The sequence below is a fragment of the Rhyacophila brunnea genome, unplaced genomic scaffold, assembly GCF_057557595.1.
Source record: "Rhyacophila brunnea isolate RB1 unplaced genomic scaffold, BYU_Rbru_1.0 scaffold_1, whole genome shotgun sequence".
NCBI lineage: Eukaryota > Metazoa > Arthropoda > Insecta > Trichoptera > Rhyacophilidae > Rhyacophila > Rhyacophila brunnea.
In genome coordinates, this window is record NW_028232751.1 from 2071399 (window position 1) to 2095765 (window position 24367).

At 34.2% G+C, this 24367-nt stretch overlaps 3 protein-coding genes across 3 annotated transcripts; all 3 read left to right on the plus strand.

Moving 5' to 3' along the window:
• Positions 1 to 1560: 1560 nt before the first annotated feature.
• On the plus strand, positions 1561 to 11035 carry LOC147079364 (DENN domain-containing protein 1B-like). The gene is made up of 12 exons (XM_085940244.1): positions 1561 to 1758; positions 1853 to 2011; positions 2492 to 2629; positions 2780 to 2948; positions 3350 to 3607; positions 3897 to 3998; positions 4355 to 4467; positions 4710 to 4818; positions 4936 to 5079; positions 8002 to 8072; positions 8469 to 8715; positions 9054 to 11035. Exons 1-12 carry the CDS (start codon positions 1742 to 1744, stop codon positions 9192 to 9194), a joined length of 1668 nt encoding a protein of 555 aa, XP_085796370.1. The 5' UTR covers positions 1561 to 1741; the 3' UTR covers positions 9195 to 11035.
• Positions 11036 to 13094: 2059 nt separating this feature from the next.
• LOC147079365 (DENN domain-containing protein 1B-like) lies at positions 13095 to 17092 on the plus strand. The gene is made up of 5 exons (XM_085940159.1): positions 13095 to 13275; positions 13370 to 13528; positions 14009 to 14146; positions 14297 to 14491; positions 16958 to 17092. The coding sequence occupies exons 1-5, from the start codon at positions 13259 to 13261 to the stop codon at positions 16965 to 16967; spliced, it is 519 nt and encodes a 172-aa protein (XP_085796285.1). The 5' UTR covers positions 13095 to 13258; the 3' UTR covers positions 16968 to 17092.
• LOC147079366 (DENN domain-containing protein 1B-like) lies at positions 17000 to 21934 on the plus strand. Its single transcript, XM_085940148.1, has 8 exons — positions 17000 to 17215; positions 17505 to 17606; positions 17963 to 18075; positions 18318 to 18426; positions 18544 to 18687; positions 18910 to 18980; positions 19377 to 19623; positions 19962 to 21934. Exons 1-8 carry the CDS (start codon positions 17000 to 17002, stop codon positions 20100 to 20102), a joined length of 1143 nt encoding a protein of 380 aa, XP_085796274.1. The 3' UTR covers positions 20103 to 21934.
• The last annotated feature ends 2433 nt before the right edge of the window (positions 21935 to 24367 follow it).

Consider the following 24367-nt stretch of genomic DNA (forward strand, 5'->3'; position numbering starts at 1 on the left):
TGCATAACGAAACATTTATGAACGCACGAGGTCTAAAGATACAGTGAAAGCCATCAATAATTTGTAAGATAAATAATATAATATTGTGACATTGGAGTGGTGAAAACATTTTTGGTGACAGCTATGACTGTTGCGAATGGCTTCGCAAAGTATATTTTGAAGACGCACCAATAAAAATATATACAGGTGCTTTCCAAATTGAAGCACGAAGATGTTGATTATCATGGATTATTGGCTGTTTTGCGAAACTCTTTTGACCAGACCATCCATGCGGATGCGGTTGTTTTTGTTCGGGATATTTTGACGAGGTACTTAGTGAAAATGGAAAAATGAGAATTTTTCACGTAATTTACATGAAAAAACAATAAAAAATACATAAAAATCATGTAATTAAATTACTCAAAGCTGTGCATTTAAAAAATGTGAAAAAAAATGTTCGATGTTAAAACTTGACGGCCATTCAAAATCAAATTTATAGCTTAATGTAAAAGATAAAAATTTAAAAATCATGTTAAAAGTTTAAAAAAATATATGTAATCGTATGCACTTAACAAAACAATTTTAAAGTAAATTTAACGGTTCAAGTATCAAGTCACTAAATTAAAAAAAATAATATCTCTCAAGATATAATCTCGAAATCCAAAAAAGCACGTGCACAAACGTAAGCCAATAATAGACAAATTGATGACCTAATAAAAAGTTAAAAAAGTTTGTTGGGTGGTTCGACTTAACGTTCATCAAATATTTCATATCAAATATCTCACGCACTATATGAGAAAAAATTTAAAAAAGTATGCAAAATTGCGCATTAGCTATGCGACAAGAGATTTCACTAAAAAAAATATTTTTAAACCCACGCAGTCAGGTTTTGCATACAAACTTAAAAATTAAAGAGCGCGCTGAATATAGATGAAAAGGCAAAAAAAAATCGTGCACTAACGTTCACTACCAACGCACTAGTGTTTACAATTTAAATTTTGAAAAAAATCTAAGTTTAGTGACACAAGTATCCAGCATTTAGCTGGGTCACCCAAATTGAAATCCGAATAACCCCCTTAATGTGCGTGCACAAACGAAAAAAACGCGTGCACAAACGTGCACTAACGATGCACAAACGAATACACACAAAAAAGTTGAAATTTCAACATTGGGTGACCCAACGTTAGCTGGAACACCCAATTTGAAATTGGAATTTTTCGGTTATTATAGGTGCACAAACGAAAAAAAATCGTGCACAAACGTGCACTAACGATGCACAAACAAACGCACCCAAAAAAATTTGGAGTTTTAACATTGGGTGATCCAGGTAAATGGACCTTCAAAATGATCGTGTAATATTGATAATATATTTTTTATTATAATATTGTAATCAATTCGATGTAATATTTAAAATCTTTTGTTCTAAATATATTCCACATTGGATTTAATTTAAATTATAACCTATACGATTTTATTTATTACAGCGAAATTATAAAAATATAATATTATTATCATTAATACTTGAATTTTTTACGTTCAGCCAGTGATTTCACTTTCTACGTTGGCATCCGTGTGGCGGCCATTGTAAATTCGTCGGTGGTGGGGTGACGCTTGACACTTCATATTAGGAATAGGTTAGGAAATTTGACGTTATTGTGAAATAACATTGTAGTCGACCGTTTTATTACATTATTTTACATTGGTTTGGTGATAATTGCTGAGAAAATTGTGAACATTGTATTGTGAGCCACATATCTTCAGTATGGGTTCGCGTAAAAGGTGATTATTTATCCAATAAAAGTGCGTAACGTGAACGATAATATCTGCCGCTAGACCGCATACTTCATAATCATTTATTTCCTTTAATTTTCAGAGAAGTCGTCCATAGGTACTTCGAATATTATTGCGAGATTGCTCCGCCGTCATCTCAGACTTCGGAGCCCACAATTGTGTATAAATTTCCAACCTCCAGCGAAAATGATGATCTCGTGAAAAGTGCGGTTAAGTTTGTCTTCCCTTTCGAATTTGAAAGGTAAATAAATACTTTTATCGTGGATTATCTTATTCGATACGATCGTGAATCGGTGTTTTCTGCAATCGAATGTTTGAAAGTATAATATTATTATATCGTTATTCTATTAATTTCAAATACATACCGGGATGTCAATCTCGAAGATTTAAATGGCCAATTTAGCGTTGATCAGAGTCATGTCGGTACATATTGTATTTTATTAAAGGTAAACATGCATAACGATTGAAAAAATACTGCACTTTATCACTATAATATGTATGATTGCTGTGTTTCTTTCATGCATAATGTTGTTTTTGAATTCCGTCATTGAACATAACCTCACTTTTTGGTTTGTTTTTTTTAAATACTTTGGGATGAGTTTCATGTATGTACCTGTTCATGTGTTTTGTATTGCATTGGGTTTTCCTTGCTTCTGCATAGGCCACATAATATGAAGGTTTATGATTTGTGTGTATCAATATTTTAATTACAAATTTTCAGGAATCTCATACAGCATTTCTCCTTCGTTCTAACGGACGCGGATGCCAAATTTACATATGGATATTGCAGGCACGATCCGCACGTCGACAATGCCACAGTATTCCTCTCGTATATCGAAAATCATGATGAGTTTTACAAGTAAGTTCACTTCACACCATGATTATTTCAGAAGCCGTTATAAATCTCAACTTCTGTGTCCTACTTTGATATATGAATGTTTTGTTACTGTTGAATTTATTAATGATTTACCTATTGAAATATTTGCATTATTTGTATTATTCTTTTCAGGTATTTGGATGTGATTGCTTCGAGGAATGGCTCGGACCCCGCCGATTTGGCTACACCTAGCAGGGAATACGAAGGAGAAACATTTCAGCTCAATCACTACCTGAGGGAGATCCGGGCCACAGCCGTTGATAATTATATACCACATGAACTCCCTCGCATTCCGGGAAATGTGAGAACGTTAATTATTACCATATTATGATGTCACTGACTGTGATTACTGGTTAATTAATATTTATCTTGGCGAAATTGCATCTGCGATATTTCATCATTAATGTTCTTGTCTCTAAATATAGCGTTAGCGATTATATTGACATGGACTCGTGAATTAAATTATTACTGTATTGGCTCCTGTATGGTTTATGATTGTTGATTATATCAAATATCATAAATTTTCGCAAAAAATATATGAGAAATAATTGAATATGAGCGCTTGTTCATGTTTATCATGACCGTTTGATTATTTTATTGCATTACGATTAACGATGCGAGTTGTATTTATGTTATTATACGATTCCCTTGGATGTTATTAACATTCACTGTACCTTCGGAAATTCCTTTAATTCTTAACAGCGAAACCTGACAGACTACTTCGATGCGGTGGATTCGCGAGCCATGGTCGGGATGCTGGGAGCTCTTCTCCACGAGCGACGTATCATTGTGAAGTCGAAGAATCCAACTCGCCTCTCGGCTTGCGTTCAGGCAGCGAATGATCTTCTATATCCCCTTGTTTGGCAGCACATTTTTATTCCTATCCTGCCCGAGTCTTTGGTCGATTATCTTTCGGCCCCCATGCCGTTCCTCATTGGCGTTTCGGAAGCCATGTACTCGGTACGTATGTAATTTAATTACTCGTGTATACATCTGTCCAAAGCGTTTATTAATTAATTACATTAGGTTTATCTTATTTGAATAACGTGTAACCTCACTCTGTACGTAGCTAAATAATTAATTTATTAATCGGTAGTATGTTCGGAAAACATTTTATAATATCTTTTACTGTCTTTATCTCGTTAGAATTCATTCAGAAAGGCATTTATTTTTTTGCGGTTAATATTCGTAATAGATAAAATTACTTTATAAAATGTTTTCTATACCATTTTTACTGTATACTTTCCAGTGGTTGTCGCCGCTTGAAATTGGCGAAGTTGTCTTGCTGGATGCTGATAGGAGTATCTTTATAACACCGTTTGATGATCTGTCTTTGCTGCCAGTTGATATGGTGAGTTCTCCTCAATGTGGCGTACAAACGCAATCCGATGGAAAACGTGTGGTATTCTCATTTAATCTGTCGCATCAGGAGGAAACTCGCCCTCTCCGACCTGATGAAATACCAATAGTTATTCTACTTTTCATCATCTTTGGAATTAAATTTCGTGGCAATCGATTTATTGTAGTATCAACACTTTCTCGTAGAGCCCTACTTGCCTATATGGATGAATTTTATTCACATGCTGCCTATTCTTGAATCTTGAGACCAATTTCATCAGATTGCTTCAGGAGCTCGTCTTGTACTTCATGATAGCATTATATGATTTCCTATTTTTATGTTTAAATATATTATGGTTTGGTTTCTAGCAATTTTCATTGCACCGCAGCATCAAGCTTCCGGAGCCTGGAGAAGATACAGTCTCGAGAGCTTTTCTGAAGACTATTGTGCAAATCATCGGAGGATACAAAGCTTCCATCAAGTGAATATGATTTTTTTTTTAAATGTCATTATCAGTTCTTTACATAGTTAAATCTCTATCTGAATAGGAAATTTTATGCATAAATCTGTCGATTCAGTGTGCTATTATGATATTTTCCCGAGAGTTTGAGCGAACGGCCGATTGTCGTCAAAGATACTCTTGCGATGCCTCCAAATATTGCATAACACATCTTCCGTTTCTTATTCAGTCTGAAGTTGTATACCTTTTCCATTGTTTTTCAGGTATAATGAAGGAAATTTAATCTTCGACGGAGATCTTTTCGTCCGCGGTTCCAAGAATTCTACCCGCAATTTCAGAAAACAACTGTTAATGACGCAAAAATTCCAACAGGTATTATTATAATAAATATATATTTTACTTCTGTCTGGAATTGGTCCATTGTTTTTTGTATACTAAAAATTAGGGCCGTTCCACTTGTGTTCACACATTCTGTATTTTGATTTTCAGTTTATCGATGAGCGTCTGGCCCGTATCGTCGATGGCAACACTCACTCCGATGAATTCGAATATGAATACGCCATTTGGGAGTCCGCACAGAACTTGTCCGGTGGCAAACGACTATCAGCGGCCGTAGACACAGCGGTAGAATCGGTAAGTTTGCAAATGCCAATGCTTTTTATAAGTGAATCCGCACGTGTTCAGTACATTAATGCATCACTTTCCACAGAGACTTTCAATACTCGATGATTAACCTGGCACTCGCGGCCTATTGTAGTATGACGAATTCACTCTCCGCGGTGACGGTTTTTGTTTAATTTAACTTCTGTGTTTCATAATAAAAATGGCAATAAAAAATGAGTTTTATGGCTCTTTAGGCGCCTAGACATGTTCAGATTATTTTACAACATTAAAAAACCGTAATAAATCAGTCATAATGTCAAAAATATCCGAAGAAATTAATTCTATACAAAGACTCACCATTTATAAGATTTCCGCCATTTTGTTTTATGTATATGGAGCACTGCAAGGCTTGCATTTTGTTATTCGTCACGCTCGTGCTTGACGCGAGTATAGAAACACTTCACAAATGGTAATAAAATCACACATAATGTTTTTTCCCTGAGTAGGGTCGTAAAAATAGCACAATAATTTTAGACTAAACAAACTTTTAGGCAGACACTTAAACAGCTATTAAATATTATTACTGAGTTACATATTTATTTTTACTTTACACATTTAAAATTGTTTTGAAGAGTGGTAGATTTTATAACACGGACTGAGACATAAAGCCACATTGCAAATACAACACATATATCTAGATAGAGATGTTTTTTTTTTATTAATTTTTGAATTTCCGCACACATGACAGCGTCTTCTGGGCTTTTTATTATTTGCCGTGGGCGGAATGTGTTGCGGCAAATGATCTGTTAAAGTTCTAGGCAACAACCTCAATGGATTTTCACTAGTCGATGGTCTGGGTTGTGGAGTTTTCGTGATTTTCACAGCGTACTTAGCTACTAATTGTTTTATCACGACTAACTGAAATTCTCCTAAAGTTTTTTTACTACCAGTAACAGATTTATACATATAGAACGCATTTAATAAATAGAGGTCAATCATGTGAAATGCTACTTTTTTGTACCATTTCACAGATTTCCTCATGCACGACAAGCTGCTGAGCATCATGTCGGCCTTGTTGACAGTCCCCATATTTTTATTATACTCTAAGATGCACTTTGGCTTCATAATGGGTTCTCCGGTTCTAAAATTAGTTTTACCGGTTGGACCGAAGGAGTCATCGTGCATGGTTGTAAGCATGTGGACATCTCTTCTGTCACACCATTTGAGAGCCAACAATGGGCTGTTTGACTTTACCTCTGTCTCCCCCTATTTCAGCTTTTTGAAGCATGGCATTTCTTTGCGATTCTTACGTACAGTCCCACAAGCATTGGTTTTATTTTCATGGAGGTGTTTGAATAACTGTGGACCGGTGTACCAGTTATCGCACCACAACGAATGCCCTTTGCCCAGATACTCGGTCAGCAGCGTTGTCACAACAGCTCCGGAAATTCCAAAGTTTTGGCTATCCACTATGTCTGTCCCGTCACCACAATAAATAATAAAATCTAAAATATAACCCGTCATAACGTCACACAGCACGAACATTTTGATACCGAAACGATGACGCTTCGATGGAATGAATTGTTTAAAAATAAGTCTCCCTTTAAAAACAATAATGCTCTCATCGATACAGAGATTTTGATGCTGAATCATCGTGTCTTTGAAAATTTTGCGTGTATGCTCTAAAAGTAACCTAATTTTATTTAGTCTATCTGAGGTAACACTTGTTGGATCGGAAAAATGGAGCATTTGGAGCAATAACTCATATCGGTCTCTAGGCATCGTCTGACCGAAAATGGGTGCACTTAAAAAACAATCCGTACTCCAGTGTTCTTCTAGTGACAAATGTTTGTTTCGTGTCATGAGCATTGACACCGCAAAAAATGCATATAATTCTGATACAGTTGTATCGATCCAATTATGAGAACGTGATTTTGGTCCAAGTTCTTGAGTGTTATACTGGTAGTGGAAAAAAATGTTTGTTTGTTGGACTACCTTCAACATTATATCACGGTTTAAAAAATGTTCAAAAAAAGACACTCAGGCGAAGTCTCAGTCAAATCGCTGTTTGCTATGCCGGATTGAAAATCATCAAACTCATATACGATCGGAACATGGGGTCCAGATGTCCATGTTCTCAAGTGTTCAATTGGCTCTTCTGATATATCTACATCACTGAGGTCAGATGGTTCCAATTCTTCTTCAGACATTTCGTAATCGGATTCCAATTCCTCACTTAAACCAGCCATATTGAAGTTTGAAAAAAGTTCTCAACCAAACACTCACACAGTAACAAAGGTAAAATAGTCCAAAAAAATATAGTCAAAACACTTTATAACAGTTTAATACACATGAATGGTATAGTTAAAAACACATAAACAATAACACAGACAAAATATTATAATAAAATTCACACAATACAATAGATCGCGTAAAATACGTAATATTTTGTACGGAAAAACGACAAGAGCGATTCCTTGCACAGTCCTCTCACAACAGTGATATTACGCATACTGCGCAAACGCAGTAAAGTGGCACGATGTTTCAAACCAAAATTAAATGAGCGTAGATTGACGGCCTGTCGAAGGCATGTCAAACATCTTAGTTTTAGTATTGTAACACAATTTATTTGACAATATTACATATATGTCACCGTTGGTAATGAAATAAGGCAAATTATGGTAGAGATTTCAAAATCATGCGTCATGTATATTCTACATAATCGACCGGCGCATTTTTGCGTACAACATTGGCGACAGAAGCGCTGTAGCCCCGTAGTTTTGCGAAATTTCGCGTACTACACTCGTGACAGAAGCGGGCGCCGGGTTAACTATGCGTGGCTAATGTGATTCTAATCTGATAGATTCAGTCTGCGAGTCCGGTGCACGCTGAAACTAATAATTCTACTGCGATTGTTTGGTAATTAATGTTTAAATGAATTTCGTTTTATAGGTTCGCCAAGGCGGTCGTGAGGTCATGCAAGCCATCCAATCCAAATTAAGAATGAAGAAGAATACAACCAGGTAATTGATATCACACTTTACAATCAAATATGCAATCATAATATCAATGTAAAATCGATGTTAAATCAATATCGCAAAATGCCAAGATCCACACTGATCATGAAGAGGTCGACATCCAGGTAGTTGATTGTGATCAATACACTTTACAGCAGACACGGGCAATATCCTTGAGATAACCCCACCCCACTGAGAGGACAGGAATGTTTTCCAATAAAACTATTTCGAGTCATATATACATCTAATTACACCTACTGACCTCTTCACTTTAACGTCTGACAAGCGGGAAACTAGTGAAAAATGGGTGATAGCAATAATTACGGATGTTGCGGGCTAATTTATAAAAATACAACAGATTAACATCAATTCACAGAGATAAATTTATATCTTTCTTTGCAGACCATCTTCTCGCCTCTCTGAGAATGTCGATTTCGATGCCTTGGATACCTTCCAGATGCTTGACTTTCCCGGAACGTCATCCAATCCAGATGTCACCCAATCGCTGGATGTTCAGGGAGCATCTTCGGACTCCTTGACACACTCACTGGATTTTGCCACAATTTTCACACAGAATTCTCCTAACTCAAGTCTTGGATTGTCATGTGGGTCTTCGCCTCTGCGGCTTTCTCCCCAACCCGTGCCAATGGTAAATATTATAATATATTATCTATTAATTTTAGTCATAATCGAAAATGTTGAAAACAAACATTCTTCTATAGAGATGGAGCCTAAATGTATGAAATTGAAGCAAAAATTGGACCTCTGGTCTACTGATGCAGGTGACTTCGCATACTGAAAAGTCCACCCACCGATTTATGTTTTAATTTGAATATAGAAAAGCATGTTTTCTGAAATTTGCAATTGCCCTAATGTCAATTAAAAGATATTCCGCTTCAAAATTTTGCAGTGCAACACTTCATCTAGAATATTATTTTTGCCAGATCTATAGAAATGTCTTAACACTTCATACTCTTCGGTTTGCAGCCCAGCAGAGAGGCCTCGAATCTCACCCGAGATGATGATCAGTCCACACCTGCGAGGCAGCGAGATACAGACCTTTTGAGAAAGTACGGAATAGAATTTGACAAATTGAAAATATCCCGCGACGACCACCACTTCGATTAGACCCATCGCACACTTCAGAATGAAATCGGCTCACATGATCTTTAACAATTCCAGTGATTTATGATTAATTTCCTATTACTGATTTTAAGATGTTTGTTTTTATTATTCCAGTGTTAAGTTGCCAATGTGTTGTTATATTTAATATTCCCGGAGCGTTTGTTCCTTACTGAAACTGCAGTCACTATGTTTTCTGCCGGAAGATTTTTTGTCTTTGAACGGTATTTCTAATTTGTTTCAGAATATTAAAAAAATGGGAATTTGTTCTATTTATTATGTAGTTGTAGGTCTCGTAAGAAAATGACTGATATGTAAATTCACAAATTAGCAAATATGTCTGCTTCGATTTCGGTCGACAGTGCAGCTTTTTGTCTTATTCAAGCTATACCAGCTAACAAAGTATTGTTTAAGTACTTACATAAAAAGATTCAAATTCATATTATATTTACATTTTTCGAGATTATTTATTTACAGTTATTTAATAATTATTATAACCAAAGTTTATATGATATAGGGGTGAAAAGAAATTAAAAGCACAAATAAGACTGTACGGCTGTGATTTAGGAACTTGGTAAAATATGAAATATTTAAGGATTTCAGGCAACTTTCGGGCATTTCTAACTGAATTCTGAAATTGTAGAAAATTTAAATAATATTACCCCCACGATTTTTATAAATACTACTTAATATTAGGCCGCAACACGGCTTACACGATCTCCCGATATTCTATTGATTTCTGATGAATTCCATTCTAATTTATAATTTATTATATTATGTTGTATTGTATACAAGAATCTTTGCTCAATATTATAATGAATTTGTTATTGTTATTATTGGATTTCCAAACATGGTGTTGAAATTATCAATATTTGTAGAAACTATAGTCACTATGCTATAGCTATAGGTATTTCTGCTCGGAAATTTTTTGTTTCTGAACGGTGTACTAATTTGTTTTGAAGTAAAAAATAGGAATTCAATCAATATACATACCTACGTGGTGAGTTTAAGAATGTTGATCTTGTTCTATTAATTAATGCATTTTGCATACTATACTATACAACTCTTTTTCCAATGAAGTGCCATAATGTAATTATTATAGATCTCGATAGAGAACGAAGGACTGATAATGTATCAATGAAAAAATTAATATAAGTACATTGTATTAGGTAGCCAGTAAATAAACGTACTTCCATTTCCAAGATATATTATTAAATTTATTTATATTCAGTTATTCTTATTTAATCTATACCAAAGTAATGTTCATTTAGAAGAGTAACATTTAACGTTCTTTTCTCTTGTTGTGTTATTTAATATTAAATAATAATAATACTCACGTTTGATGACTGTGATTTAATAACTTAGTAAAAAAATATAATTATGAACAAAACAATAAATTGAACTGATAGATTTAGAGAAATAGCAGTATTCTGCTATTTCTTGACGTGTCAATGCGACTGTTTTTGAGCTTCGTAAAATCAAATCACTAGAAATATTGATGCGTATTAGTATTTAATCATTACTATGTACATATAACCGATTAGTAAGACCTACGGGCTGCTATCTCACTCCTAATAATTATAAAACCTATCTAGTTTGTGTCGCTAGTCTGAGTTGCGATAAATAATAAAGAAATGGCTTCACATTGGAGCAATTATTTTGTCTTATATTTAAGACGGTCGTTGAGTCAATTAAAGACAATGAAATTTGCACTTGTGCTGCATTATATGAATACCTCTACGGATATGGGTTTACCGAGTGTTTATTTGAAACATTTTGTTAATTGTCGATTTATGATAATTTTTTGTTGAAACTTACCAAAAGTATTAAAAATCATTATGATCAAATATATTGTTTTATTTACGAGTATCCATATTATGTATTGTCTACAAACACACATAAACATACTTTTACAATTTATTAACCCATAGAGCTCGGCAGAAGAAATTTTCGTGTAGACTTTTATTATCGACTATTTTATACCACATTATTTTATATGATCAAGGCATATTTGTCTTTCCTATTCAGGTCATAGTTATTTACCTCTTTTGCATTAGCAACAGCTAAGCTGAGAGTCAAACAATTACACAAACACACGCATCTTTCTTCTTCGGCCACATCATCGGGTTGCTGGCAGAAATCGGTAACTAACATTTCGCCGTTTGTGAGATATTGCGATTTGAAAGTTTGAAGTTCATCCCAAATCAATCAATAAAAGAACACGACGAGTGAAATATTAAAAAAAAATCTTCGTTTTATTCCTTAAATGTATTTATTTATAAAAAGTATATACCTATATCACCTTTTTACCATACATTTCAACAAGAAATAAAAATTTGGTTGTACTTACCAACTCTTACTTGATACTAATTCTACCTGCCAACTTTTGCTTGTTAGTAATTGTACTAAAAAGTAACTAACTGTGCATACTTATTCACTCCCGCATCATAGTAATTGACATTAATTTTCAGCCATTTGACTGTTTGACCGTTCTCATCTTTATTCCGATTTTTAATAATATTTTTGGATAATCCAGATAAGTCTAACATATCAGAATATGTGAGTGGTTGTACATCGAACGGCTTAGCATTCTTTCGATTTCTTGAGGATCAATAATTACAGTTTTATACCACATTATTTTATATGATCAAGGCATATTTGTCTTTCCTATTCAGGTCATAGTTATTTACCTCTGTTGCATTAGCAACATCAGGACAGGTGCTATTACACAAGACGTTGGTTTTCTTCGCGTTGATTTTCAAACCAACGCGAGAGGAGTTGTTATGCAACCTGTCGATTGTCTCTTGAATGCCCTCGGTTGAGTTGTCGAATAAGACAGCGTATTCCAGGTCGCACAGCTTCACTGTGGGGGTAACAGGTATGCCTCGGTCGGGTGGTATTGACTTCCGTAGTATGAAGTCAAAGAGAAACGGTGCAAGGACACAACCCTGTCCGACTCCGGTCGTGACCCCGAACCATTCCGTGACAGTGTCTCCAATTCTGACACAGCATTCGCTATTCTCGTGCAGACTTTTGATTATGGCAATGATCTTGGGAGGGATCCCGTTTGCTCCCAGTATCATCCAGAGGGAGGGGCGGTGCGGACTGTCGAAAGCCTTCACATAATCCACAAAGCAGCAAGCCATCGGACTGTTCAGCTCATGGCTCTGCTGGAGAAACATCGAAGGTTGTGGATTTGGTCTGCACGCGCTCGATCAGGTAGAAACTCGGCCTGGTTTTTCCTGAGGACGTGGAATATCGGGTCCCTTATTCTTATCCAGAGGATGTTTGCCAAAATCTTTCCCGGAACACTGAGTAGCGTAATGCCTCGGTAATTGTCGCAGCTCAGAGGGTCACCTTTTTATGAAGTGTGATGATTTCACCGTTCACCCAGTCCCTTGGACAGCGTTAAGTTAGTTAGCTTAGGTTTTCATTCTTGAATTTTGCTAAAATCAGCTATGAAAATTGAATTAATCTTACTATTGAATCTAATAAAATTGGAGACCATATGGTATACGGTCATCTCTTTCCGATAAGAAAGCTCACAGCGAACTGTATTGGATTGCAAATAATATTCAATAAATTAAAATATGCGATTACATTAAGTGAAAAATAATATTATCATTTATACTTGAACATTTTCATGATCAAAATGTTCGTGTAATATTGATAATATATTTTTTATTATAATATTGTAATCAATTCGATGTAATATTTAAAATCGTGTGTTCTTAATATATTCCACATTGGATTTAATTTAAATTATAACCTATACGATTTTATTTATTACAGCGAAATTATAAAAATATAATATTATTATCATTAATACTTGAATTTTTTACGTTCAGCCAGTGATTTCACTTTCTACGTTGGCATCCGTGTGGCGGCCATTGTAAATTCGTCGGTGGTGGGGTGACGCTTGACACTTGATATTAGGAATAGGTTAGGAAATTTGACGTTATTGTGAAATAACATTGTAGTCGACCGTTTTATTACATTATTTTACATTGGTTTGGTGATAATTGCTGAGAAAATTGTGAACATTGTATTGTGAGCCACATATCTTCAGTATGGGTTCGCGTAAAAGGTGATTATTTATCCAATAAAAGTGCGTAACGTGAACGATAATATCTGCCGCTAGACCGCATACTTCATAATCATTTATTTCCTTTAATTTTCAGAGAAGTCGTCCATAGGTACTTCGAATATTATTGCGAGATTGCTCCGCCGTCATCTCAGACTTCGGAGCCCACAATTGTGTATAAATTTCCAACCTCCAGCGAAAATGATGATCTCGTGAAAAGTGCGGTTAAGTTTGTCTTCCCTTTCGAATTTGAAAGGTAAATAAATACTTTTATCGTGGATTATCTTATTCGATACGATCGTGAATCGGTGTTTTCTGCAATCGAATGTTTGAAAGTATAATATTATTATATCGTTATTCTATTAATTTCAAATACATACCGGGATGTCAATCTCGAAGATTTAAATGGCCAATTTAGCGTTGATCAGAGTCATGTCGGTACATATTGTATTTTATTAAAGGTAAACATGCATAACGATTGAAAAAATACTGCACTTTATCACTATAATATGTATGATTGCTGTGTTTCTTTCATGCATAATGTTGTTTTTGAATTCCGTCATTGAACATAACCTCACTTTTTGGTTTGTTTTTTTTAAATACTTTGGGATGAGTTTCATGTATGTACCTGTTCATGTGTTTTGTATTGCATTGGGTTTTCCTTGCTTCTGCATAGGCCACATAATATGAAGGTTTATGATTTGTGTGTATCAATATTTTAATTACAAATTTTCAGGAATCTCATACAGCATTTCTCCTTCGTTCTAACGGACGCGGATGCCAAATTTACATATGGATATTGCAGGCACGATCCGCACGTCGACAATGCCACAGTATTCCTCTCGTATATCGAAAATCATGATGAGTTTTACAAGTAAGTTCACTTCACACCATGATTATTTCAGAAGCCGTTATAAATCTCAACTTCTGTGTCCTACTTTGATATATGAATGTTTTGTTACTGTTGAATTTATTAATGATTTACCTATTGAAATATTTGCATTATTTGTATTATTCTTTTCAGGTATTTGGATGTGATTGCTTCGAGGAATGGCTCGGACCCCGCCGATTTGGCTACACCTAGCAGGGAATACGAAGGAGAAACATTTCAGCTCAATCACTACCTGAGGGAGATCCGGGCCACAGCCGTTGATAATTATATACCACATGAACTCCCTCGCATTCCGGGAAATGTGAGAACGTTAATTATTACCATAAGGTAAATGTACCAATTTCCGTCACTGCTCCAATTATCGGCAATTTTAGAAGAAATTCAAAAAAATAAGAATGGCAAGACTTCTATGGTTGTAAAAATGTGTTATCCGAAATCCACATTTCGTATGCGATAGAAAGATACAAAGTTTTTGTTAAATGTTTGTAAGTACTTCGTGAAATTTGATAGTTTTCTGCCATATGTCGAGTGATTTAGACCTACTGTGATATTTGAGACAAAAGCTTGACAAGTAAGTAAACATTTCGAATATTTAGTGTTAAGCATTTTAAAACGTTTTTTAAACTGAATTATTAAATGTATGGTTATATTTTAATATTTAAATTGTTTTTTTGCCGAAATTGTAAAATATTTTATGTGTTTAGCGGTTAGTTTATCTAAAAATCAAGTAAATTTTGCTGCCGGTAATTGGCACCGATACGATTTGCATTTGTTCTTATTATCGGCACAAAGCCGATAATAGGGACATGCAAACAAACTTTTAAAAGCACATTATTGTTGGATAGAAATTAAATAATTTAATATTTTAAAATCTTTTTAAATTATTTAAATATTAATTAATCGCCTGGCTAATTTTCGGCACACCAAATTTATATCAGGAGAATCAGAAATAATCTTTTAAAATTGAATAATAACTTTAAAAATTTGGTGTGCCGTTAATTAGCACATAGTGTGCCGGTAATAAGAGATATCGATCATTATGCAAAAATATTAAATACTGTTATTAAATTATTTTTGATTACACAAGTAGCAGATATTTTAGGAAGAAATACTGTTCCTTCTTAATTTAAAACTTTTTAAAATAAAATCTAAATTATAGTTTACTTTATAAAATACGATTACAATGTATGCCGATAATAAGCATGAATGGTGCCGATAATTGGAACATTTTTATTTTAATGATGAAGAAGGTGCGAAAATTATACAGCCGGCAGCCGCTTTAAAATAAAATTCTTTAATATTCTATAAACAATAATAAAAATGTCAAGTGAACTCATTAAGTCAATTAGTGAAATAGTCCTGTCAAACAAAGGGTCACTGTATTCATTATTGTCAGCTTAATCTAAACATTCAGTTGTTATCAACTTAAATTTGAAAAGAAAAGAAACTCATTGTTTATTTAAATACATAATATTAAAAACGTAATTCTGTCAGTGATAAAAAAATGTCACAATATAGTTAAGCACTTAATAATTACGAAATTTCGTGAATAAATATTTTTTTTTCACTGAAAACCATTTAATAGCTATGTGCTAAGATTACCTTGTAAAACAACATGTTTTTCACATTAATAAAATAATGGATTCTGAATTTACATGAATGACAAGTAAATGAACCCTTGATTGACATCCACTGCAATTTGTGTCATAGTACATTTGGAGTTTTTGGGTATTTCCACAACTTAAACTTTGGGTTTTGCCTCCATCAGTAAATTTGCAGGTTTTTGCCTACTTAATTGCAGTCATTAAATTTATTACTTTCCAAGAAAATAAGTATTTTGCTATTATTTATTTCGATTTATATGGATAAAAATGGCCTTTGGGACCAAATTCCATTTCGAATTACGAAATAACGAATATTTCGATTTTTTTGTATGAAAAATGATTCTTGGGGGTTAAAATTGAATTGATTTATCGATTTTTGAATTATCGAGGTTCTACTGTATATATTATATTGTAGCAAAATATGAATGAAGAAAAATACAAATGTTACTTACAAAGTAATTGTTGTACCTACATTTTTTAAACTTATGTTTTCAGTTAAGTTTTTTTAACTTTATAGAAATGTCCTGTATAAGTTTAGTTGTGCCGATAATACGAACATAAGGTGCCGGAAATTAGTACCTAAATTTAATTCAGGTGCCGATAATAGGATCAATTGTCCTTATGTTGTTAAAACATAAAAAAAATAATAATTAACTTAAAATATTGTTGATATTGAACTTTTTTATTGTTAACAATATTTGTAAATATAAATACAAAAAAAGAAATATACAAATATATTTAAGCTGAGCCTATTATTTTGATCTCATGACCACATTTTCCTTCTGGTGCCGATAATTGGTACATTTACCTTATTGTGATGTCACTGACTGTGATTACTGGTTAATTAATATTTATCTTGGCGAAATTGCATCTGCGATATTTCATCATTAATGTTCTTGTCTCTAAATATAGCGTTAGCGATTATATTGACATGGACTCGTGAATTAAATTATTACTGTATTGGCTCCTGTATGGTTTATGATTGTTGATTATATCAAATATCATAAATTTTCGCAAAAAATATATGAGAAATAATTGAATATGAGCGCATGTTCATGTTTATCATGACCGTTTGATTATTTTATTGCATTACGATTAACGATGCGAGTTGTATTTATGTTATTATACGATTCCCTTGGATGTTATTAACATTCACTGTACCTTCGGAAATTCCTTTAATTCTTAACAGCGAAACCTGACAGACTACTTCGATGCGGTGGATTCGCGAGCCATGGTCGGGATGCTGGGAGCTCTTCTCCACGAGCGACGTATCATTGTGAAGTCGAAGAATCCAACTCGCCTCTCGGCTTGCGTTCAGGCAGCGAATGATCTTCTATATCCCCTTGTTTGGCAGCACATTTTTATTCCTATCCTGCCCGAGTCTTTGGTCGATTATCTTTCGGCCCCCATGCCGTTCCTCATTGGCGTTTCGGAAGCCATGTACTCGGTACGTATGTAATTTAATTACTCGTGTATACATCTGTCCAAAGCGTTTATTAATTAATTACATTAGGTTTATCTTATTTGAATAACGTGTAACCTCACTCTGTACGTAGCTAAATAATTAATTTATTAATCGGTAGTATGTTCGGAAAACATTTTATAATATCTTTTACTGTCTTTATCTCGTTAGAATTCATTCAGAAAGGCATTTATTTTTTTGCGGTTAATATTCGTAATAGATAAAATTACTTTATAAAATGTTTTCTATACCATTTTTACTGTATACTTTCCAGTGGTTGTCGCCGCTTGAAATTGGCGAAGTTGTCTTGCTGGATGCTGATAGGAGTATCTTTATAACACCGTTTGATGATCTGTCTTTGCTGCCAGTTGATATGGTGAGTTCTCCTCAATGTGGCGTACAAACGCAATCCGATGGAAAACGTGTGGTATTCTCATTTAATCTGTCGCATCAGGAGGAAACTCGCCCTCTCCGACCTGATGAAATACCAATAGTTATTCTACTTTTCATCATCTTTGGAATTAAATTTTGTGGCAATCGATTTATTGTAGTATCAACACTTTCTCGTAGAGCCCTACTTGCCTATATGGATGAATTTTATTCACATGCTGCCTATTCTTGAATCTTGAGACCAATTTCATCAGATTGCTTCAGGAGCTCGTCTTGTACTTCATGATAGCATTATATGATTTCCTATTTTTATGTTTAAATATATTATGGTTTGGTTTCTAGCAATTTTCATTGCACCGCAGCATCAAGCTTCCGGAGCCTGGAGAAGATACAGTCTCGAGAGCTTTTCTGAAGACTATTGTGCAAATCATCGGAGGATACAAAGCTTCCATCAAGTGAATATGATTTTTTTTTAAAATGTCATTATCAGTTCTTTACATAGTTAAATCTCTATCTGAATAGGAAATTTTATGCATAAATCTGTCGATTCAGTGTGCTATTATGATATTTTCCCGAGAGTTTGAGCGAACGGCCGATTGTCGTCAAAGATACTCTTGCGATGCCTCCAAATATTGCATAACACATCTTCCGTTTCTTATTCAGTCTGAAGTTGTATACCTTTTCCATTGTTTTTCAGGTATAATGAAGGAAATTTAATCTTCGACGGAGATCTTTTCGTCCGCGGTTCCAAGAATTCTACCCGCAATTTCAGAAAACAACTGTTAATGACGCAAAAATTCCAACAGGTATTATTATAATAAATATATATTTTACTTCTGTCTGGAATTGGTCCATTGTTTTTTGTATACTAAAAATTAGGGCCGTTCCACTTGTGTTCACACATTCTGTATTTTGATTTTCAGTTTATCGATGAGCGTCTGGCCCGTATCGTCGATGGCAACACTCACTCCGATGAATTCGAATATGAATACGCCATTTGGGAGTCCGCACAGAACTTGTCCGGTGGCAAACGACTATCAGCGGCCGTAGACACAGCGGTAGAATCGGTAAGTTTGCAAATGCCAATGCTTTTTATAAGTTAATCCGCACGTGTTCAGTACATTAATGCATCACTTTCCACAGAGACTTTCAATACTCGATGATTAACTATGCGTGGCTAATGTGATTCTAATCTGATAGATTCAGTCTGCGAGTCCGGTGCACGCTGAAACTAATAATTCTACTGCGATTGTTTGTTATTTAATGTTTAAATGAATTTCTTTTTATAGGTTCGCCAAGGCGGTCGTGAGGTCATGCAAGCCATCCAATCCAAATTAAGAATGAAGAAGAATACAACCAGGTAATTGATATCACACTTTACAATCAAATATGCAATCATAATATCAATGTAAAATCGATGTTAAATCAATATCGCAAAATGCCAAGATCCACACTGATCATGAAGAGGTCGACATCCAGGTAGTTGATTGTGATAAATACACTTTACAGCAGACACGGGCAATATCCTTGAGATAACCCCACCCCACTGAGAGAACAGGAATGTTTTCCAATAAAACTATTTCGAGTCATATATACATCTAATTACACCTACTGACCTCTTCACTTTAACGTCTGACAAGCGGGAAACTAGTGAAAAATGGGTGATAGCAATAATTACGGATGTTGCGGGCTAATTTATAAAAATACAACAGATTAACATCAATTCACAGAGATAAATTTATATCTTTCTTTGCAGACCATCTTCTCGCCTCTCTGAGAATGTCGATTTCGATGCCTTGAATACCTTCCAGATGCTTGACTTTCCCGGAACGTCGTCCAATCCAGATGTCACCCAATCGCTGGATGTTCAGGGAGCATCTTCGGACTCCTTGACACACTCACTGGATTTTGCCACAATTTTCACACAGAATTCTCCTAACTCAAGTCTTGGATTGTCATGTGGGTCTTCGCCTCTGCGGCTTTCTCCCCAACCCGTGCCAATGGTAAATATTATAATATATTATCTATTAATTTTAGTCATAATCGAAAATGTTGAAAACAAACATTCTTCTATAGAGATGGAGCCTAAATGTATGAAATTGAAGCAAAAATTGGACCTCTGGTCTACTGATGCAGGTGACTTCGCATACTGAAAAGTCCACCCACCGATTTATGTTTTAATTTGAATATAGAAAAGCATGTTTTCTGAAATTTGCAATTGCCCTAATGTCAATTAAAAGATATTCCGCTTCAAAATTTTGCACTGCAACACTTCATCTAGAATATTATTTTTGCCAGATCTATAGAAATGTCTTAACACTTCATACTCTTCGGTTTGCAGCCCAGCAGAGAGGCCTCGAATCTCACCCGAGATGATGATCAGTCCACACCTGCGAGGCAGCGAGATACAGACCTTTTGAGAAAGTACGGAATAGAATTTGACAAATTGAAAATATCCCGCGACGACCACCACTTCGATTAGACCCATCGCACACTTCAGAATGAAATCGGCTCACATGATCTTTAACAATTCCAGTGATTTATGATTAATTTCCTATTACTGATTTTAAGATGTTTGTTTTTATTATTCCAGTGTTAAGTTGCCAATGTGTTGTTATATTTAATATTCCCGGAGCGTTTGTTCCTTACTGAAACTGCAGTCACTATGTTTTCTGCCGGAAGATTTTTTGTCTTTGAAGGGTATTTCTAATTTGTTTCAGAATATTAAAAAAATGGGAATTTGTTCTATTTATTATGTAGTTGTAGGTCTCGTAAGAAAATGACTGATATGTAAATTCACAAATTAGCAAATATGTCTGCTTCGATTTCGGTCGACAGTGCAGCTTTTTGTCTTATTCAAGCTATACCAGCTAACAAAGTATTGTTTAAGTACTTACATAAAAAGATTCAAATTCATATTATATTTACATTTTTCGAGATTATTTATTTACAGTTATTTAATAATTATTATAACCAAAGTTTATATGATATAGGGGTGAAAAGAAATTAAAAGCACAAATAAGACTGTACGGCTGTGATTTAGGAACTTGGTAAAATATGAAATATTTAAGGATTTCAGGCAACTTTCGGGCATTTCTAACTGAATTCTGAAATTGTAGAAAATTTAAATAATATTACCCCCACGATTTTTATAAATACTACTTAATATTAGGCCGCAACACGGCTTACACGATCTCCCGATATTCTATTGATTTCTGATGAATTCCATTCTAATTTATAATTTATTATATTATGTTGTATTGTATACAAGAATCTTTGCTCAATATTATAATGAATTTGTTATTGTTATTATTGGATTTCCAAACATGGTGTTGAAATTATCAATATTTGTAGAAACTATAGTCACTATGCTATAGCTATAGGTATTTCTGCTCGGAGATTTTTTGTTTCTGAACGGTGTACTAATTTGTTTTGAAGTAAAAAATAGGAATTCAATCAATATACATACCTACGTGGTGAGTTTAAGAATGTTGATCTTGTTCTATTAATTAATGCATTTTGCATACTATACTATACAACTCTTTTTCCAATGAAGTGCCATAATGTAATTATTATAGATCTCGATAGAGAACGAAGGACTGATAATGTATCAATGAAAAAATTAATATAAGTACATTGTATTAGGTAGCCAGTAAATAAACGTACTTCCATTTCCAAGATATATTATTAAATTTATTTATATTCAGTTATTCTTATTTAATCTATACCAAAGTAATGTTCATTTAGAAGAGTAACATTTAACGTTCTTTTCTCTTGTTGTGTTATTTAATATTAAATAATAATAATACTCACGTTTGATGACTGTGATTTAGTAACTTAGTAAAAAAATATAATTATGAACAAAACAATAAATTGAACTGATAGATTTAGCGAAATAGCAGTATTCTGCTATTTCTTGACGTGTCAATGCGACTGTTTTTGAGCTTCGTAAAATCAAATCACTAGAAATATTGATGCGTATTAGTATTTAATCATTACTATGTACATATAACCGATTAGTAAGACCTACGGGCTGCTATCTCACTCCTAATAATTATAAAACATATCTAGTTTGTGTCGCTAGTCTGAGTTGCGATAAATAATAAAGAAATGGCTTCACATTGAAGCAATTATTTTGTCTTATATTTAAGACGGTCGTTGAGTCAATTAAAGACAATGAAATTTGCACTTGTGCTGCATTATATGAATACCTCTACGGATATGGGTTTACCGAGTGTTTATTTGAAACATTTTGTTAATTGTCGATTTATGATAATTTTTTGTTGAAACTTACCAAAAGTATTAAAAATCATTATGATCAAATATATTGTTTTATTTACGAGTATCCATATTATGTATTGTCTACAAACACACATAAACATACTTTTACAATTTATTAACCCATAGAGCTCGGCAGAAGAAATTTTCGTGTAGACTTTTATTATCGACTATTTTATACCACATTATTTTATATGATCAAGGCATATTTGTCTTTCCTATTCAGGTCATAGTTATTTACCTCTTTTGCATTAGCAACAGCTAAGCTGAGAGTCAAACAATTACACAAACACACGCATCTTTCTTCTTCGGCCACATCATCGGGTTGCTGGCAGAAATCGGTAACTAACATTTCGCCGTTTGTGAGATATTGCGATTTGAAAGTTTGAAGTTCATCCCAAATCAATCAATAAAAGAACACGACGAGTGAAATATTAAAAAAAAATCTTCGTTTTATTCCTTAAATGTATTTATTTATAAAAAGTATATACCTATATCACCTTTTTACCATACATTTCAACAAGAAATAAAAATTTGGTTGTACTTACCAACTCTTACTTGATACTAATTCTACCTGCCAACTTTTGCTTGTTAGTAATTGTACTAAAAAGTAACTAACTGTGCATACTTATTCACTCCCGCATCATAGTAATTGACATTAATTTTCAGCCATACTTGAACATTTTCATGATCAAAATGTAGGTCCATTTACCTGGATCACCCAATGTTAAAACTCCAACTTTTTTTGTGTGGACCTCATTATTCGGCATTTATAATATCGTGAGGTGTTCATATTAATATGTTAGACATTTACACACTATGTATATTATAGATTAATAATCAATACCTATTATTCATAAGTAACCATACGCGAACAAGAAGCCGCTTTTGGTCTTATTATCTCAAAATCCAACCATAGATATTATGTTCTATCCAAAGAGTTCGATTTAACCCTTTCAATACCGGCAAAAAAAATAGAAAACCCTCCCACACCGGCGAGATTTCAGAAAAATCTTTCATTTCATAGTGTTGTACTAAAATGCTTACAAAAGATATATTTATGGGGACATTGGAATAAAACTCAGATTTTTTTACAATGCAATCAATATTTATTTATTGTGTGGTATTTTTGCCAGCAAGATCATTTGTGAAGAGGCACATAGCACTCTTGACAAAGGTATCTGGTCTCTCCTCGCCTCTTATGCGCAGCACATACTTGCAGCATAGGTACATCACATACACAGACTCGCGATGGATACTGTTTTTTTGCAATCGGTGGATGCAACCTTCAGAGTATGTCTGGATATTATTCCAGACAATCCATTATTGCCGGTGAATTCATTTAATTCGGGATTCGGAGAATCCGAACTGTCACTCTCGCCAACTGTCTCCAACCCTCGCCAATTGTCTAAAACTATCTCCAACTGTCTTCAACTGTCTCCAGCTGTCTTCAACTGTCTCCAACTCTCGTCAACTGTCTCCAACTGTCCCCAACTCTCGCCAACTGTCTCCAAATGTTTCCAACTGTCTTCAAGTGTCTCCAACTCTCGTCAACTGTCTCCAATATCTCCGATTCTCCGATTCGGAATACTCTGAATTCTTTAAAAAACATAGGATATTATTGCTAGAAATGATATGGAAAAACAATAAACTCTTAGATACTTATAAGTATTAGAAATAGAATGTAATAAACATAAACGTCAAAACTGTATACAGATGTTGAGGTTAGAAATATGACAGATGAAAAAAACTAGAAAATGAACGTTCCAGGTAGTATTTAATTTTTACAAAAACTTAGGAAAATATTTCTAGAAATGATTTAAACATATAAGCTTACCTTTTTGTTATCCTTCTTTTTGAATAGTGACAAATTCTGTTGCGAAAGGCATAAAATATTTTAGCTGTCACTTGAATGAACACGTAAGCACGAATGGTGAAATCGCGACATCACCCGAAAAAAACGATGTTTTGTAAACAATATTTTCCAGTCGATAATAGTAGTATCTACTAACAAATGATGCAGAAGTGTGGATTGAACCTTTGCTTACTTGACTGCATCAAAAGTTTTTCGAAAAAGTTAATAGATGGCTGAAAATATTAAATTAATTACGGCCCGGAAAAAAAACCGGAAATTTCCGGGTCCGGTACTAAACGGAATAAACATTAATCACGGAAATTTCCGGGATTTTCATTTTATTTATATTTTGTAACGGAGATTCTAAACTACAAACTGTGTTAAATCAACCCGGAATGATCTTTATATTACCTACCTAACGAATTTTATTAATTTAATATGTTCGATTGTCGTCTAACTGCCGTATTCATATACATTTGAACCGCGTTCAACGTAGTAAGCCGTTTATCGGCCGATTAAGGAAACTATAAAAAATGCATACGTCACGAGATGCGCACAGGAATGCGCACCAAACTTAAAATGGCGGCGATCTGCGCGAGCTGTCAGTGTCACTT

Excerpts from the sequence above, each read along its gene's own strand:
- LOC147079366 (XM_085940148.1), top strand. The coding sequence starts at position 17,000 with ATGGTCGGGATGCTGGGAGCTCTTCTCCACGAGCGACGTATCATTGTG. Across the intron at positions 17,216-17,504 it reads TTTCGGAAGCCATGTACTCG|TGGTTGTCGCCGCTTGAAAT; the intron begins GTACGTATGTAA and ends TATACTTTCCAG. Across the intron at positions 18,427-18,543 it reads TGACGCAAAAATTCCAACAG|TTTATCGATGAGCGTCTGGC; the intron begins GTATTATTATAA and ends TTTGATTTTCAG.
- LOC147079364 (XM_085940244.1), top strand. Across the intron at positions 2,012-2,491 it reads TTCCCTTTCGAATTTGAAAG|GAATCTCATACAGCATTTCT; the intron begins GTAAATAAATAC and ends ACAAATTTTCAG. Across the intron at positions 5,080-8,001 it reads TAGACACAGCGGTAGAATCG|GTTCGCCAAGGCGGTCGTGA; the intron begins GTAAGTTTGCAA and ends TTCGTTTTATAG.
- LOC147079365 (XM_085940159.1), top strand. Across the intron at positions 13,529-14,008 it reads TTCCCTTTCGAATTTGAAAG|GAATCTCATACAGCATTTCT; the intron begins GTAAATAAATAC and ends ACAAATTTTCAG. Across the intron at positions 14,147-14,296 it reads AATCATGATGAGTTTTACAA|GTATTTGGATGTGATTGCTT; the intron begins GTAAGTTCACTT and ends TATTCTTTTCAG.